Consider the following 19274-nt stretch of genomic DNA (forward strand, 5'->3'; position numbering starts at 1 on the left):
GCCACGTGCTATGTTTATGTAATAACTAGCACGTCCTTTGGTGAGGAGCTCCCCAGACTGCTGAGGGCTAGAGTTTACGCAACATCGCATCGTCACATGCGCTGGTCTTTAATGAATGTTGGCATGATAATGTGCAGGAGTACACCTGATTTTGGCTGCACCCTGAAATGGATAATCTATTAATTTCAATATTTATACATGATATGGCCTGTATAAAGCTATTTCGTGGAATGATTTAAAACAGAAATACCTCAAAGTGCAGATTTATAGTCCAGATTTGTATTTTTATATATGCAGAAGACACTTCAGCCATAACTGAAAGAGGTCTACCAAAGTTATAAACTGCACAACAGTTGTTCTGGAGTTTTTTAAAAGGATTTACTACAAAATGTGCGTGTTTAATGTAAATTAACTGATGAAATTGTTTGCTTTATTTGTTGGACTCTTCAGGAAAGGGTTTTTAAATAAAAATCCCCACGCCCGGAGGTTCAGTTCTTTTGAACTACATGAGCTTTCTGTATAATTCTGAAGCTAATATTAGAAGTTAAATACTATATTTGTAGTTTTTGTTATATAATAAATGATCTAACAAATAAATGGAGAACAAGTAAGTAAGAAAAAGTATCTGTAAGTGTAGAAGGAGCAATCGAAACTGTCTATCTTAACTTACTGGCTATGTATGGAAAAAAAGATTTTTCTACTACAATAACTTTTCTGTGTATCTTCCCTTTTCACAGGCGTCTGATCACAGATTCCAAGGTTAAATTAAAGTACCAGCATTTAATAACCAATAGTTTTGTAGAGGTGAGTTTTTTTATTAGAAATTTTTAATGGCTTCTACATTGGTACATACGTGAGACAAAACCAAACCAGGGAAGTGAGGCTTGTTTATAACTGTAGAGCAGGGTTTTTCACTTAGTCTCTAATCAAGTGTGACTACAAGTTTGAAGGGGTTTTTTTATAGCCCTTTTAGCTACAGGTATAGTTGTAGGAAAATAGTAATAAAAATCTGCAGAACAAAAAACCTAGAGATAGAGCAAGCAGTTGTAGGTAAAGAGAATGCAAGAGCTGTTCAATATATAGGTTCTGAGGAGCACTTAATATATATAGTTCTTGACTGTTACCTGAGATACTTCAGATTGAAAACCAGGAAGTCTTGTAAACAAGAACATGCCTTAAACATTTGCCATTTGAAGTAAAGCTGCAAAATACTAACAACTCTGCAACTTTAAAATTGAAATAAACTTGGAGAAAGGTGCTTTGGAAGATTTTTCTGCTGTCCCAATTTCCCAGTTGTATGTGTTCAGATTCACTGCAGAGCCCAGTATGTATATTGTTAACTGGGGTCAAGTTTTCAGTCCTTGTTTGAAGTGATGTATGCAGCAGGTTGGTTGGGTTTTTTGTTTTTTTTTTTTTTTTCTTTTTAAATGCAACGCTGGAGCTAAGCATGTGTTGCGGACTGAAAGACTGACAAAAGTAGCAATGCAGACCCGTATCTGGCTGCAGTACAGCAGGAACAGGTGATGAGGTGGTGTTCAAGGAGCGTTAGAAAGTGGTGCTTGTAAAAAGCAACAGTGTGGCGTTTGTAAAGCATTTTCAGAAAGACTGTTGCAGTGGTGGAACACAGGTGGGAGCTGCGAACAACTTGACATGCTTTTTTCCGTATTTTCTCTGGGTGAGCTATGAGGTCAGCAGAAGTATTTATGCTCCTCATTTTTCAGAAGAGGCTATTTGACAGTGAAGAGTTGACTTTATCATATTCCTGCTTTCTTTCAGTAGAAAGAAAGTAAATGCTTAGATTGAGGAGAGAGCGCTCTTACTGCAGAGGACTGGTAAGACAGGAAGGAGTGTGACTGAAGGTCATGGTTGAAAGGATAAAAAAGGGATGAAGGGCAGGTAGCATCCTTGTGCAACATCCTTTTTCTAGTATGTTGGTTTTTTTGCTTTATTTCTTAGTGTAATCGACTGTTAAAATGGTGTCCTGCCCCAGATTGCCACCACGTTGTTAAAGTCCAATATCCTGATGCTAAACCTGTTCGCTGCAAATGTGGACGTCAGTTTTGGTAAGAACTATCAAGTAAAAGACGCTGATACTGCTTTTTACTTACTACCTTAAGAGTCTTTAGTACGTATTGTGTAAGTCTTTATATTGGGATGTGGTTTAGATGTTGGGAGAAGCGTGGGGTAGGCTTCAAGTGGGAAGCTGGTTGCAAAGCCCATTACTATGTAGTTGTTGCTCTCTCTGTCTTGCCCTTCCTTTGACATGGAGGCAGATGCAGCTTTCACCAAGATGACCTTCAATTGAGTGGTTTCAGATTAGGTGAGGTTCTTGACTGCAGGCACTGTAGAGAATCAAAACATATGGAGAGAGATACCGCTCTGAAAGGGCCATGTGGGGCTTTGAGCCTTGGAGGGGTTCTTGACATGTATAATTTTTTCCTTAGGACTGGCTTTGGTCTTTCAGCAGAACGACCCAGAAGAAAAATTCCAGGTGTTAACCTAGTTAAAGAAAAGTATAATCATCTGCCCTATTTGATTATTTTCCCCTTTCTTTTACTTACAGCTTTAACTGTGGTGAGAACTGGCATGATCCTGTTAAATGCAAGGTGAGCTCGTCAAAGTTGTTTTCTAAATGCATGACCTGAAAAAGTTTAAAGTCAATTTATGTGCAAGACTTAGAAATGAAGCACAAGCTTTGAGGCTGTTCACATCAAGAAGCATAGTAGTTCACCTGTTTAGATGATAACGTGAGAAGAATCGGTGAAATAGCGCTGGATGCCTTCAGGATGCCTCAAAGTTGGACTTGTGAAGGAACAGTGCCTCAGCCAGATGGCGAAATGCCTGGAGGAGGCTGTTACAGCTGTGACCCTCTGAAGAGGAATGAAGGTGCTTCAGGAGCGAATGCTTCACTTGACAAGCATTCCTGTACTAGGCGTTTCTGTAGGTGTTCGGTGCTTCGTCGGGCTTGTGATTTGTCGTACTGAAGGAATTAATTTGGTCCTGGGACCTGCTGCTGTGCAGCAAACTCTAGAACTGTTCATGGAGCTGTTGAATGCTGTAATGAAGCCTGGGGTCCTGTGGCCTGTGCAGAACTCGGGGACAGCTATGTTTCACGCCTTGGGGACAGAGCAGTCTGTGTTCCTAGTGATAAATGCAAAAAAAAAACTTCCTTGGGGAGAGGGGAGGGAAACCTCACTGAAGGTTTAGCATGGTTTAGCTGATCTTTCCAGGCTAGATGTGGTCAGTTTATTATCTAACAGGTGGAAACAAGCTTTTGCTTTTGTTACTTGCATTCATTTGATAAAGCCATTGCAAGCCTAAGGAAAAACTTGGCTTGACGTAAAGCTGGGCATCACAGAGGGTCTGACTGCAGTTTTGGCACATCACTGTTACAATGTCCATATTATTTGGGAGTCCCATGTGAAGTTTATGTTGATTGAACTAAGAACTTAAGAACTGCAAACTCATTGCTGAAGTGTTTGTGCTGAGTGATTGTGCTTACTGGATCAGGTTGGTGCTGCAGGAAATGTCTGCAACTTAAATTAGTTGTTGTTTGCACTGCTTTCCAACACCAACACCCCCCCCATATTCCTGTGAGGTTGTGTATATCTTACCTTAATGTAAGCAGCTGTCTTGGGAACATTTACAATTCCTCTATTTAAATATAACTTGTTTCTTCATTTTTCTAACAGTGGTTAAAGAAATGGATTAAAAAGTGTGATGATGACAGTGAAACTTCTAATTGGATTGCAGCAAACACAAAGGTGAGGGTTTTTCTCATATTTTATATAGACTTATCAGATGAAAAAGAAAGCCCAATTTCTCTGTACTAGGATTATTTTTCTGTTGCATGTCATTAGTTAAGAGCAAGCCTTAAAATCCACAGTACACTGAAGTACTCTTGTTTGAAGAGCAAATAGGTGTTACTGCCTTCAATCAGGTGAGGTTCTTTGGGTTAAGTGGATTTGGCTCTTGGAAGAAAGAGTTAATTGGGGACCCAAAGGAAGCTCAGGTTTTAAGTCTGGGCTCCTGTCTGGCACTGATGACTTCCCTAAGCAAATCTGTGCCTCACTCCAAGCGTGTGAAACATGTTAACACCACCCGTGGCTTGATTTGGCTGTGATAATTTACATCTGCCTTTAAATCCCCTGGGTTGGCCTCTTGAGGAGTTGTTCATTTCCGCTGGGCAGGATTCCAGATAGAGACTGGCAGAACAGCTGTTAAGATTTTATTATGTAAATGTCTTCGTTTTAGCTAGCTCAACTTTGCCTGAAACTTCAGCATTTGTTCAGTTTGGGATGAATTAAAACAAAGGTTGGCATGGTGGTGAGAAAACAAAAGCAGCAGATGCCATGGGGGGGAGTTAGGAGCAGACCTGGGTCTCATGACTGCTGAGCCAGGAGGGTGGAAGAAGGTGGGGAGGGTGTGAGGAAATGGCTGCTTTGTTTTCTTAGCTCTGTTGTGTAACTGGTTAATGGTATTGTTTGCAGCAGTGGCTGCTGCTTTCTGGGTCTGGCTGTGTGTTTTTCATTGAACTGGAATGTTGCATTATGGTGAAAGCAGAAACACCCATGAAGCTGAAATGCATAGTTAAAATCAGGCTGAAATTGGGCAGTCTCAGCTGCTTCTTCCTTATTTGTGGGCCGAGGCTTGTGTGGTCCCTGCTTGGAGGCTGAACGTTGCTCAATAAAGTGAACTTGGCTTTCTCTGGGGTGGGTGTGTTCAGAGATGCATTGTGGCTCCAGAACTGAACCAGATTTGTTCCAAGTTTGCTTGGTCTTCAGGTATTGCTTATATTAAACCTGAGGAAGAGTAGCCAAATAGCTTGGAAAGAGCTGAGTGTAAGCACATGCAAAGCAGCTTTTAGCCTTGGGTATCAAATATTTGGGATGTCAGAATGGCCGCAGCCCTATTTTGCCTGTGACAAAGCCCTCAGGAGCAGATGAGGAGCTGCTCCTGCCCTTCGGGGGTGTGATCTTGGCGATGGCCTTTGGGTTCCCCATCTTCTACCCGCCCCTCCTTTGGCATGTGTTGCTAAAGACCAGGATCTGAGCTCTCCTTCCTGGGTTTTGTTACAATCAAATGTTAAGCTTTCCCTTACTGGATTCTGTGCCTATTGAAAAGGCTGAAATGGTATACGCCTGTGTATGTAGATGAAACATGAATAAAGTGCCACCACCAATGCTGGCTACTGGAAATAGGAAGCTACTTTTCCTGTCTGAAAAGGAGACAACGTCTGCTTCTGCAGCTTGCTTGCCCAAAGACTTAAGCATAGACAGAATTGTTGTGAAGAGATAAATTTATTATTTTTTTTTTAACCAGGATCTAGACTTTGGCTGGTAGGAGCCATGCTAGTGGTTGGGCTGATGTTTAAAGCATAGCTCAGAATGTCAGAAATAGTATTGAATGGCTGGAGTAAGAAGACTTTATTTTTTTTTTTTTGGTGGGAAACACCCATCCAGAGGTGAGGTGGTGAAATGAATATGGCCAAGCCATGCTGGCATCAGCCCAGCTTATCTGTTAGTTCCTGTAGTCTGGTGTCAGCAGCAGAAGAGCCGTTGTCCTTGAACATCACTGTCTAAGCTACTTCCTCTAATACCATACGAGACGCTCCTACAGCAAGAAAATACTTTGGAGCCCAAGCTGTACAGCAGTAACAGGAAGAAAAATAACATCAGGGTAATTACACCAGACACTTGAGCAAGCCAACTGTCCTGGAGTCTTATGGTATCCATATCAATTGAATTAACTGAAGGACAATATTGCAATTCTTCTCTCTCCAAACTGACGCTAGATTCAATTGAAGGGAAAGTTGGCAGGAAACGTAACCCACCCCTCATAATGATCTCTGCCTTCTTGTGGGCAGCAAGATGTGGAAGGTGATAATTTCACACTGCTGTAATGATGAAGCGTGAGCAGCACTGGCTGCTGGAACATGTGCAATCGGAGCTTTGCGGCCTCCGGAGAACTGGATCGGCCCAGAGCTGTGGGGCTGCCAGCCACCACCTCCTCTTGTCTGATTTGCCCGTTGGCCCTTGGCCAAAGGCACGGAGAAACCCAAGTGCCTGTCTGACAGTGACACAGTCCTGCTGCTGTTCAGAGAGGAACCAAGTAAACTCTTTTCCTGCTGTAGCGTGAAGCTGTAGCGATACACTGGGAAAGGATTGCACAGCTGGAGTGCGCACACATCTGCCCTTATCTCTGTGCTATTTCTAGCAGGAAAACAGGGCACTCGTGTTTGGGGAGGGATGTCTTGTGCCTTCACAGCTGTTCGCTTCAGCGACTGCAAGTCAGAGCCTAAATTCTGTGTCGAATTTCTTCATTTTGAAGAGCATAGAAGGGAATCAGATCAGGTACCATCAGATGCAAAACTCCCTATTTTCAGTGGAAAAAACGCTCCGAGTAATTAAATTGCTACTGTGGTCTCCAGTGCTGTTTCTAGCTTTCCAAAAGTGCTTTCTCAAGTCCTCCAAGCATGATGCTGAGCTGCAGTCCTGTCCCATGTGGTCTCCATTCAGGGAAGAAAACTTCCTGTCTTAACAAGATGAAGGTATAAGGGAAAAATACCATACCTCCTGCAACGTGGGCTTGAAAACTGGGTAATCCTTCACAACAGGAGACTGAGATACATTTGTTCCAGCTTGCTCTGGGAGACAGAATAGGAAAGGAAAATGAGGCAATTGTATGAGAGAATAGAAACGTGAAACCCAGCTGAATTTGTTTCTGTTCACAAACTGGAGTGATGTGATGTGTTTTTTGATGAATTATGTAGAATGGTCCGAATGGAAAATGAGATTTGAGTAGCAAGTTCTGTGGTTTCCTATATATATATATTTTTTTTTACATTCATTTATTTGCACTTATGAGACCTGTACTAAATTCTTTCTACTTATACAAAAGATACAGCCTTTGCAGCAGAGTGTGCTGGAGTAGATGGCCTTTTACTTAAACTAAGCTACTCTCACATATGAGTTCAGCTTAACTAATTTAAATTTAAGATAAAGTAATACAAGTTCTTTATCAAGCCTTTAATTCTCAGCCTTCTTGTGGAGAAGGGCTGAACAGTCCAATGTTTTGCACTCTTCTTTTTTCAGTTTGTTGTACAAACTCCGTTCCTAAGTAGTCCCTTTCTTGAATTAAACGAGGCAAGTTTCAGATGTTGGAAATAAAGAAACGACACAGATCCATTACTTTTGTTAAGTGGACATTCAAAGGAGTAAGAAATATAGAAAATCTGGATTTGTACATTTATTGTGGGCTCTTAAGGTGTATCAGGACTGTCTGAAAGGATCCTGAAAGAAAGAGAGGGGAAACTGGTTTCAAACCTGACTTCCAGTGATGTTAATCTTTCTGCATCTTAGAATGCTAAAGAACAACAGATGCTAACGGTGCTGATCTTCACCCAAGGCACTCTTGGGGGTTTTTTTGTTGAAGTTAAATTGGTGTTAATGAAAGTTGTTCATCTGATACTAAAAATGCCGCTGCCTCACTGCTTTTGGCTCCTGGCATGTCACCATCTCGTTATCTTCTGGGCTAGACAGGGCTTGAATGCCTGATTTTCTTCCTCCAAAAAAGCTATTGGCCGTTTTTCTCCTTTAAGCGAGATAAAATGGCACAAACCCAGTTCTGTTCTTTTTCAGGTCACTTTTTAATGTCTGAACATGTGCTCCCTCTGTACTTTCTGGAAGTCCTACATTTGTTCTAACGCGTGGAGATTCTGGCAGCCTGCTAGATCCTCCCCGAGCCCCAGCATCGAACTTTACTCTTTCATTTCTCACCAGCGCGGTTTCGTGCCAGAGCTGTGAACAGCATCTTTCCTAAGATGTCAAAGTGCCATCTCTTCCTCTCAGATGAGCAAGTGTTTAAAATACCCTGCTTTGCTCAATGACTCTAGGTGTTGTCATGGTGTACTATTTTGCGCTAACCATAATTAAGTTCAGTGTTCTTGGATTTTGTTGAAATGCATTTAGAAATCCCTGTGGTGTTTGAGGATTTTTTTTTTTTTTTTATAGCATGGGTTTATGGGTGAAAGTGTCACTGTGAACGTGGCTGGGAGGCTGATGTACACCAGTTGCCTCCAGGAGTTCCCAGAGAGGACTAATCTGTTTCACCTGCCCTGAAATATGAAATATGTTTCTAGTCAGCCTCCTGTTCATAAAACAGCAGCTGAGGTTTATGGTGTTTTATGTACACGCAGCCTTTTACGACAAAGCAGGGATTGTTCTCCTTTGCCAGGTTTGCCCAGGCTTTTGTTTCAAAGTGCAGCATGTAAGCACAACACCGAATTGTTTAGAGTGGAACAATGTTAATGAGGTCACTTCTGCATTGTGGCATGACAGATAACGTGCAGAATAATCTACCGGTTTAGTAATTTGATTTGCTGGCTATTATGTTGTTGCGTAGCCGTAATTCTAAATAAGATCTTCCTTCCCTATCCTCCTTAATCTATAAACCTCTCCCACTCATTGCGTTGGTGGCTTGAGTAGTTGCTGCTTTTTTCTTTCCGCTGGTGTTCAGCATTTCTTTAGTATGTTCTTTTCATGGCTTTTCCTTAATTTGTAATAATATTCAACCTTTACACTTTTACACAACTTCATGGATCTGTATAGCTTACTGTGTAATCTGTCTTCCCTGTGCTTTGCTTGACAGGCATATAAAGGCTTTAAAAGGATGGCATTCCCTGTAATAAAAGGGCTGTAATTAGGGTCTCTTTGTTCTAGTTTGCATCACAGGGCTAGAAGCCCTAAGCGCCATGTGGTATTGAGACACTGAAGAGCTTGGTCTCATCCTCAAAGACAGGAGAGCAGAATTTCAGTGCTCCTAATTGAGCCGAGCTGCAGATGAAGGTGGCCCCACATCCTCGTGGTGTGGACGTGCCCCACTGCACCTCTCCCAGCTTCGTAGGTTAGCTGGGAACTCTTTCTCTCTTCTTCCAGTTGTGGGATTTTCCTAAGCAGGAGTGATTGCTGCAGCTGCTTGGATTAGCCGCATCTTCCATTGCGGCACACAGATGTCGGCGTCTCATCAGATGAGAGGAGTTTGGAAGAAACTGCATCGCTCTGCGACCACCATCTTCTCTTGAAAAACCACTCGTCGTTGTGTGCCCCAGGGCCAGCGTTTGAGTGACAGGGGAGCTGTGTCGTGATGTGTCGGGGTGCAGTGCCACTGTTCATATGTGTTAGCACAGTGCGCTCTGGCTGATGAGCACGTTGAGCAGCAGTTGTGGAGGATATCGATGGGATAAACCTGAATTTGGGTCCTGAGGTGTTGGTGCAGGATTGGAAGAGGGAGGAGAGCTGCCTGGAAAAAGAAAATAGATACTGCTCTGGGTACTGCGCTCAAGGGAGAGACCATTTTTGACTGAAGTTCACAGAACTGCATTGACTAACTGGGAACAAACTTACCTGGCTGAGTACCCATCCTGTGGACACCCAAGAGGACACGTTAATGTTGTCCCCCCAAGAGGGCCAACAAGGGAGCTACTGTGCTTCGTTCACTCTGTAGTACAGTTACTCTGTTGTAGGATAAACACAGGTGATGGGGAGGAAGACAGGTCTGGAAAAATCCCCATATGTGCTTGTTTGCTGCTGGAACCCATCGGAGTAACAACCAGCCCAAAAAAACCTGAACCAAACCAAATAAGCAGTGAGCTAGCATGTCGTGTACTGACAGAACATGAGGATGGGATGAGAGGTGCAACTGCATAAAGAAACATTCATTGGAACTACTGGAGTAGCTCGCCAAATCTGGGGAATCTTTTTATTTACAAGACAAACCTGGTGTCCTGGTTTAAACCTGACTGGCCGGTGGCCAAACACCATGCAGCCGCTTGCTCACCCTCCCCTGGCCGGGGGCTGGGGGAGGGGGGAGGAAATGGAAGGGGTAAAGGTTGAGATCTCAGTCATAAGTTGAGATAAAACCAGTTTAATAACTGTAGTAAAATAAAACAATAACAGAAAGTACAAATGGGTAATGTGCAATGCGATTGCTCACCACCTGCTGACTGATACCCAGCCCGTTCCCGGCTAGCGATCCCAAAAGTATCAACATCCTGCAATTGCAATCCTGGAAGCGAGAGAGAACCCGCCTCCTTTATATACTGAGCATGGCGTTACATGATATGGAATATTTAATTGGTTAATCTGGGTCTGATGCTCTAGCCGTGCTTCCTCCCAGCTTCTTGTACACCTGTGCACGGGCAGGACATGGGGAGTTGGAAAGTCCTTGATCTCTTGGCAACAAGTGAAAACATCAGTGTATTATCAGCATTCTTCTCATACCAAATCCCATACTGAATCCAAACCACAGTACTATTCTAGCTACGAAGACGAAAAATTAACTCTACCCAGAAGGCCAGGTTTCAGCTGGGGTACAAACTGAGCATTGTTGTCTTAGGCCAAGGCCTGGTTGTGACCTGTCGATGGGATGGGAATGCTGCCCCTTCCTGGCTGAACAGGAGGGCAGTACTCCAAACAAGTGCTGTAATAGCATCTCCTTTCAAAGGAATGGCTCCGGAAAACCTTGCTGGTTGTGTGGGATGTTGCCTGTTTCTGTCCAGTCCTTAATCCTTTCCCTTCAGGATCAGGACGTAGGACCAAAGCAGGACTTTGAAGAGGAAGAAATGATGGCAGTACTCAAGCAGAATGCTCTGCCAGTTGCTGGGGAGACCAGAATCATGAAATTATTTAGCTTGGAAAAGAATGTAGTGTTGTGCAGCCCTGCAGCTCGAAGCAACGATAGCCTCAAAGTTAGGGAAAGCTTCTGTAATGAGCCTTATTTTTCATTAGTGCTCAGGTCTGCAAAGTTGCAATCATCGGGAAGCAAAACTAACTGAAAGCAGTTTAATAATGTTGGCCTAAAAGAAGTTGCAGTCCCTCGTGTCTTCCCCCTTGTCTCTTTTTTCCCTTGTAACCTGCTTTCCCTTCCTGCAGACCTCCTGCCCTGCCGCGGGAAGCACCACGTCTGACATCTGGAGACCGCATTGGTCTTCTGCACCTCCTGAGCAATCTTCTGTGTACTTGGTCTGCAAATTCTCCTGTCTCTTACAATACAAATAGGCAAACTCATATGAAAATGTTGTAGTAGTTGGGACACTTGGAGTGAATGTACAAGAACGTGTTGGATTGTGTCCTATATAAAAGGAGCAGTTACAGACTGATTCAACATGTTAGATTCTTCCTTTATTGAGAGTTCATCTGAATGCCAGACTAGGAAATGGTTGCTCTGGTTAATAAGCAGTAAAGATGTGTTCCTAACTGAGGAGGGAATTTTACACATTTCTGGCCCAAAAGCTGCAGCTGATTTTACATGAGTGTCGATTACTTGTTTGGATGTGTTATTGCCTTCCAGATAAAACTGGCTCCTGCAAAAACTTCATAAATGCTGGTGTGGTTGTGTGATGAGCTGGACTGAGGAACTGATCCAGGCTAAAATGTTTTTTGGTTTTATTTTGGTTTTTTTTTTTTCCCTCTGAACTTGCTGCTTGATTTTAACCTGGTGTGTTCCTTGGCCCAGCTCTTGTGCAGCTGCATTGTGTTCTGACACAAGAGAAGTGTCACAGGGACAGGAGCAAGTGGCAGAAGAGAGTTGAACTGGCTTCCTTTGCTCATAGAGGCAGCTTAGTATGTTCTTGCAACCTCGGTTTTGTGTACTCATTGGGATAGTACAGAAATAATCTTTCATGCTCTACATGAGTTGAATATCATTTTAGGAAGCGGCCATATGCTGCTGATACATGAGAATGATATTGGTGTTACAAAAAAAACAACCTATTCCCCAAAGATTTCCTGGTGCAGTGCTGCTCTTTGATATCCTCATATTTGTCAAAGACCTCACACCTGAAAGGGAAAAGCCTCATGTGGGCTTTTGTAGAAAAGTCTTCAGTGAGGTGTCACATGAAGGGGGAAAAAAAGGGACCTGATGGGAAATGTGGAAATGCCCCAGGAGGAGAAGTGTCTTTTTAGCTGACAGGAGCTTCTTTGAAGCGCGCTAGATTCTTGCTGCATGTTTTCAGATATTTTTTTGGATGGCATTTTACAACTGCAGGTGTCTTGGATTGATAACAGCATGATACTGGCTCACTGTTAGGCTTTTTCAGTTTGAGTGCTGAAGTGGACCAAACACTTGATGGTGAGGAAAGCCAGATGCTTTCCCCTGGGCTGTTACAGACCATCACTACTGCTGTGATTTTGGAGAAGGTCATGAAATTACCCATCCAGTGTACCACTGTGATAGCAACATAGATAAAATGCGTTATTCCTTGGGGTTTTTTGCTATCTAGCTCCTCCAACTTTGGAAATATTTTAGGGCCTGACTCGGAAGAGGGTCTCTGATCAAAGGGAAGCAGTAAACCACGTATTTCACTTGATGTGCTGTCTCTTACTGCCATGGGAACCCTTCTAACTTGTCGTCAGGGCTGTTGTGGGCTCTGTGCTCTCCCTGCTAATGGTGCTCTCTGTCCGGTGAACAGGAATGCCCGAAATGCCACGTCACCATCGAGAAGGACGGGGGCTGCAACCACATGGTCTGTCGGAACCAGAACTGCAAAGCCGAGTTCTGCTGGGTGTGCCTGGGCCCCTGGGAGCCCCATGGATCTGCCTGGTGAGTTCAGGAGCGTGCCTTGCTGGAAGGTGAAGAAGCCGTGATGCAAACGGCATTGATTTTTGGACTGAAATCTGTGGAATCGATGTCCCTGTTACAGGTACAACTGTAATCGCTACAATGAGGATGATGCAAAGGCAGCAAGGGATGCACAGGAGGTGAGTCCATAACCTTTGGTGGTAAGGGAGCTCACCAACCCTGGGGCGTGCTTTCTGTAAACCTATAAATCAGCTCTGAAGAATTTCCTGGATTTGGGCACAAATTCAAAAGACAGTTAAATTCCCCCGCAGCTTTTGGACTCTTGCTTTGTGCCAGAAAAAAAATGTTCAAAGCCACTTTAACCCAATTTGAAGAACATGTTAACTCAGTTGTTATCTGTCATGCTGCCTTGCCTGTTTTATAGCAGCTCTTCACTTGAAGTCATCATAACGCCGTGGGTCTGGGACAACAAGCCTCACATCCTTTATGAAATGCTCTTTACTGCAAAGTTCTTCATGTGAATCCTGAGGTGTTTAAACACAGCAGATCTTTTGAATGTAAATAAAATAGACTGCTGTCGTTCCAATAGCTATATTTGGAGGCTTGACATAGAAGAAGTTGCAGGTGAAGTTGCAGCTACATTAAACTGTTTTGTGAATATGGGTAGAGCCTAAACCCTTCTGAATGAGGAGGGATTGCATGCTGTGTGCTGCAGCTTGCAGAACTCCATTTCCTGCATCTCCGTCAAAGTGCTGTCATAGCCAAGAACCAAAGTATTTCCTGCAGATAGGAATGGCTTTGGCTGATACATGCTACCTTTGTGCTTCCGCAACATACAAGTTTAACCATGCCCGTGTTGTCATTTTTTTACAGTTGATGTCAGTGAGAAGAAAATAAGGTTAATGGCTGTGTATTGAGTCATCTTGGTTCTCTTCTACTACTTAGCACATGGTGTCTTTTCCCGCTTTATAATCAGTGTGGCCTAGGCAACCTAAGGTTGCCCTCTTAACACAAGCACAGTAATTATTTAATTAGAATTCCTTATTAGCAAAAAATTTAAAAAAACCCACCCCCTGCTTCTCACTTGTTTGTCATGACACTGGAAGCATTTAAGTCCTGTAACTTGAATTCAGAGGCTGAAATTCAAAACTTACCAGGCTTTAGCAATGCGATTCTAATTACTTTCAAGGTTGGGAGTGAGGATGTCACAGCTGTGCTAGGAAGTCCCCTGCATGACAGCGAACTGCCGTGGGTCTGTTAACCCGGACGTTGTGTGGAAATAACAGTGCCACACAAAGCGGCGCCATCAAAGTCTGGCCAACGGGAGAGGAGAGGAAACACTCTTGGAAAGGAAGCTTGTTCTCAGGATCAGGAAGAGCCTCGTGAAGGCTTTACTTCTCCTGTAGCCATTACTTTGTTTTAACTATTTGTTTTCTTTTTCCCTAATGGGAATTAACACAGCGATCCAGAGCAGCCCTGCAGAGGTACCTGTTCTACTGCAACCGCTATATGAACCACATGCAGAGCCTGCGCTTTGAGCACAAGCTCTATGCTCAGGTGAAGCAGAAAATGGAGGAGATGCAGCAGCACAACATGTCGTGGATCGAGGTGCAGTTCCTGAAGAAAGCAGTCGACGTCCTCTGCCAGTGTCGTGCCACACTCATGTACACTTACGTCTTTGCCTTCTACCTCAAAAAGAATAATCAGTCCATTATCTTTGAGGTAGGAGAAAACATGGTTGTCAAGGGTTCAGCTTACAAAGCTAAGCGAAATAGAGATTTAATGCTTGGAGAAGCTCTTATCCCCAGTTTTACTAAGTGAGTCTGTCTTAATATTCTGTTGTGCAAAAGTTAGAGGCCCTGCTGGGCCTCATGTAGCATTGTCTGCTGGAGGACAAAGTTACAAGGTGCTGCCCTCTAAAACAGGAAAGGGAGCAATGTTCTGTCTTGAACTGGCAAAGAAGGCTTTAAAGCTTAAATCTGGGATTTTGACTTTCCCTGGTGTGGCTTTTTTCCAAGGGCACTACCATTAAAATTGCACTACCGTTAAAATTGTTCAGTCTGCTTCACAAGTGACACTGTATTGACTGATGATGATTTAGAGCAGTCCTTTGCTGGTCTTTGTGCAGAACTGAAGCAGAATGCTTCCCTGCTGCATGCTCAGCAAAGGGTGCACAGAACTACTGAGCAGTAGCGAAAGCTGTGCTCTGATGCTGCTGTGCGTGTACCAGGAGTCAGTAAAGGCTCTGCCAATGATGGTAAAAAAAAAATAGAGACAAGGGGCAGAATGGGAGATGAATTGTCTTGTACCACACTGTACCACTAGTAAGGAAAGGATTTTTTTTTTAGGCTTGCCAGAATATTGCAGATTGAGGGAGACGTAAGACTTGCGGGTAGATTCTTTTCTGATCAAATAAAGAAATTTCAGCTTTTTCAACCTTGATGCTCAGAGCAGATTACTAGAGTCACACAGTGCATATCTAATCCTGCTTTTTTTCAGCACTGATTTCAGATGAAGAAAAAAATATCTTCCTCCTTTCCCCCAAAATACTCCTTTTTTCTTTTTTTTTTTTTTCTTTCTTTGTCTTTGCAGAATAACCAAGCAGACTTAGAGAATGCTACAGAGGTGCTTTCTGGGTACCTTGAGAGAGATATATCCCAAGATTCGCTGCAAGACATAAAGCAGAAAGTACAGGATAAGTACAGGTTTGTTTTTAAATAATTCTCCATCTCAAAGCTGCCCGAGTACCTGTATTGCCATCCTGTGTGACAAGTAGTGGCACGTGTACTTGCCAAGCTACAGTTTTCTCCAGAGTCATGTCCCTGGGAAGCTGTTTGCTGTTGGCCTTCTGCCATACATTGTGATGATCAGCTGGTCCCTGGGCATCTGAGAACAGCAGCGGCGGTGTCCCGCGCCAGCCCCTGACAACATCAGCGGTGAAGCCCTCACACATACGCTGGCAGCATGTTTTTGTGCCCCTGATGTGACCAGCTCTCAGGGGAGGTGGCAGCCTGCAGGGAGAGACTCCCAACTCTGCCTTGCATCTGCTCTGCTGAGCAGTAGCTAGAAGATTCAATCCAGTAATGAAAAAATCTTGTGGCCAAAAGCAATGGCTGTTCTGCACGGAAGGAGCATGTGGGAATGGCCAGGACCAAGGTGGGACCTGCATAGCGAAGGCCAAAGAACAGGGAGTGGCTTTGTTGTTCCAAGCTGACAGCTTTGGCCCAGGAAGAGTTTCCATAAGAGAGCAATCAGCTCTTTTATTTATCTGTTGGGTCCATTTGTGCAAAAAGTGGGTGTAGTAAAGCTGTCCTTGAAGAAGAGGGAGAGAGCAACCTGCCCAGGCAGGGAGGAGAGCCGAAGGACCAGGGTCCAGGTGACATAAATGCCAGTGCTTTTTACAGTCCCAGGGGAATGGCTTCTGCACAGTGGAAAAATACAAAGCTGTAAATGCGGATGAGTCACAGGATTATGGCTTGCATTTTTGAGGCATTTTGCCAAAGTTACCGAATTTGTTATGCCTAGCTTGGAGCAGGGGGAAGCCGAAGTAGGGTGAGCCGTAGTGACGCAGGGACTCTGGGCAGTGGAAGTAACCATTAAGCTTTGGTGGGCCTGTGGCCTGTTCTGCTGTAGTCTGGCAGCACTGCTGGGGCTGAACAAGATTTGCCAGACCTTCTCTTTTGAGACATTTTGTAACTTAGGCTTTAAGACCACCTTTAAGTTGGTATCTTGGCTCAAGCTGCCTGTTCACTTAAGCCCTCTGCAATTGGATGCTCTTCTAGGGATGGTAACAGCTATCCAGAAGAAATTAAAACCTAATATAGCCTCAATTGCCTGGAAACATAGTATCCCAAACCTGCCTTCATGTTTCTGGGAAGAAAGTATGCATCTGTCAAGCCCACACAGGTCCCTAATTAACTAGTTCAGTCATGTCTTAAGTCCTGCACGGTGCTCTTTGTGTACTGGTTCCAGCACACTGATGCAAGACTGGGGCCAAGGATGTTATCAAGGTGGGTTTAAAGAGCTCTGGGAAACTGCAAGAACTGACCTCCTAGCTAATTTGGTTTCAGCTGTTTTGATCTCTTAATTTGCAAAGACATTTCTAGAAAACAGGATTAAACCCCCACCACCAGCAGCAAAATAACTGAAGTTGGGAAAGCAAGAACTGTGAATGTTTGCTATCACATGCTTCCGAAAATCAATGGGACATTGTGTACGATGATTTCTGTTGCAACAGCTGATAGCAGGGAGAAGAGCCAGAACAGTTTTATTCAGATAAATCTGTTGGTCTGATCAGATACTGAATGGTAGCAGCATAAGGGCTGCGGGTTAAGGTGAGGAATTTCTGCCTACGTGTTGGCATGCCTTGTGATCCAGGATAGCTCTCTGCTTGGGTCTCCTGCTGGGACACTCCTCCTGTGCACCTCACTTTAGCGAGCAGAGGGATGTTTGGCCACTGCCGAGCAAGCCAGGTTCCCAGCTGCCAGAGCCCCTCAGATGCCGTCCTGGCCGCTGCACGTGCCCGGAAACTGAACTGCAGAAATCCCAGCAGGAACCAGTAACTCAGCAGTCAGCTCCTGGGTTCCTGTTTCTCACGTTACAGCGCACCACTGCGGGCTGGGTGCTGCTGAACCACGGACTGGCTACACAGCTGCACCTGGGGCCTTGGGAGCTCTTAGGCTTGTCCCTCATGTGCCTAAAGATGATGTAGACTTCAGCATCGCCGCTGGAAGGGGTTTAATCCAGAAATGCCTGCTGCTTATTTATAATTTACTCTTGGAACCTGAATACTTTAAATGTTTCTCTGCTTTTTATCTTTTTAGTTGGGTAACGCACCCGAAATGAACATGGCATCTTTTGATATGTTCCTATGATATCACTTTTCCTCAGTATCATTGATCCTGGTAGGACTGTGCCTAACTCTGGGATCAGTTTTATTTGCAGCTTTGTCTGTTTAAATGAGCGTAGGTGGGAAGATTCTGCAGGGCGTAGTGCCCCTCTGAGACCCAGGAGTTGCAATGCGAGGTAAAACTTGCACTCCAACCAGACCACTAACCCTTTTTTGTAGCCAGCGTGACCGCTTCCATCTCCACTGGGATTTTGGAGGGGAGTAAAACCGGGTCAGCGCTCCCGAGGCTTTGCCCATCTAGCTCCTGGATTTTTGTTGTCCTGATAACGGCTCAGAGTAGGCACCAGCCCGTGTTTGAGGAGAGCTCCGTCCCATTTCGGGTGTCACTGCTGACCCGTACTCTGGCTTTTGCAGATTGCAGCCGCTGCTTCTTCCCTTCTCTGTTATTAAAGGAGGTTTCTCAGCTGTAGGGGCTTTGGGGATACTTTTGCATGGGAAACTCTAAATTTGCATGCTGTTTTTTCAGCCGGGGACCTGGAGTTGAGTGACTGGAGTAACTGAAGTCTTAATTAGAGCTGTTAACAGGCTACAAATACAAAGTCCCTTCTCGGGGGAATCTCCTCTTTCGGAAGTGAGGCTTAATGTAGGTTTGCGTTACGCGGTGCTGGGGATGAGCCGTGGTTCCTAACCTGCCTCTTCTGTGCTGTTCCTCTTTGGTGCAGATACTGCGAGAGTCGACGAAGGGTTTTGTTGCAGCACGTGCATGAAGGCTACGAGAAGGACCTGTGGGAGTACATTGAGGACTGAGACTGGCCCCGCATTAAAACGAACTCTGAAACCTTTACCATCTAGAGTGCTCATGCGATTCAAATCAAACACACACAAGGCGCTACCTACGCCTGTTACACCGCTGGTCTGTAGTACCGGGATTCTGTTTTGTTAACAGAAAATTTAAGTAAATTATATTGTAATAAAAAAAAAAACAAAAACAAAGGTAGATAAACCATTGTACAACAGTATTCTAGGCGGCCAATAAGTGTGACAGACGCACTAAAAAAAAAAACCCTCCAACTTTAACTTGTAACGTAGCTTCATTCTCCAAGCCGACTCCTTTTTCTTTTCTATCTTTCTTTTCCTGTGTGTAGTACAGATGAAATTTAAACCAGTTTCTTGACACTGCTTTTCATGTCCAAACCAGCCATTTTGATGTACTTTGGTAAGGGGGGATGGCTCTCCCGCCCCCCTCCTCCTCTCTGATACCCAGGTACACGGATGAATGTCGATTGGCTCATTGTAAAGATGATTCTTGGGGAGGGGAGGAGGGGGGGTACACAGCAAGGAAAAAAAAAAAACTTTGTATATGACTTTTAAAACAAAAAGAGGACAACACAGTATTTTTCAAAGTTGTATATAGCGCATATGCATGGACAAAGAGCAAGCGTGGCACGTGTTTGCATAATGTTTAATTACAAAAAAATATTTATTCTTTAAAAATCTTCAAGATTATGTCTATTTGCTGTGCATTTTCTTTCAGTTTGATTTTTTTTTTGTTTGTTTTGTTTTCCCTGGGATGGGGTGGGGGAAGCGTGTGCTGGTGTAGTGAATAATTTTTTTTTTTTTTGGAAGGCTTTTACCAGAGAAGTTGGGTTTCTCCTCTTCCTGCAATTCCTTTACATCCACGGCCTCCACGGTTTGTGTGTGTATCCATTGCTGGCGACAGACCCGTCCCCTCGCGCGCAGCTCCTGACGCTCGGTAACCCCGTGTGCATTGCCCTAGTGACCAGTGCACACTGTGATTCAGGATGCTTTGCCCCCCCCCTTTTTTTTTTTTTTTTTTTTTTGGCCC

At 44.1% G+C, this 19274-nt stretch overlaps 1 protein-coding gene across 1 annotated transcript in view; it reads left to right on the top strand.

Moving 5' to 3' along the window:
* The window catches only part of ARIH1 (ariadne RBR E3 ubiquitin protein ligase 1), a 64250-nt gene extending 45316 nt beyond the window's left edge, over positions 1-18934 (top strand). The window contains exons 6-14 of the mRNA XM_074836888.1: positions 738-804; positions 1957-2063; positions 2564-2606; positions 3693-3764; positions 12470-12600; positions 12701-12758; positions 14041-14301; positions 15172-15284; positions 18151-18934. Of these exons, the coding sequence (XP_074692989.1) occupies positions 738-804; positions 1957-2063; positions 2564-2606; positions 3693-3764; positions 12470-12600; positions 12701-12758; positions 14041-14301; positions 15172-15284; positions 18151-18235 (937 nt within the window). The 3' untranslated portion in view covers positions 18236-18934. The remainder of the gene's footprint in view (positions 1-737; positions 805-1956; positions 2064-2563; positions 2607-3692; positions 3765-12469; positions 12601-12700; positions 12759-14040; positions 14302-15171; positions 15285-18150) is intronic.
* The last annotated feature ends 340 nt before the right edge of the window (positions 18935-19274 follow it).

This window comes from Strix aluco, chromosome 12, assembly GCF_031877795.1.
Source record: "Strix aluco isolate bStrAlu1 chromosome 12, bStrAlu1.hap1, whole genome shotgun sequence".
NCBI lineage: Eukaryota > Metazoa > Chordata > Aves > Strigiformes > Strigidae > Strix > Strix aluco.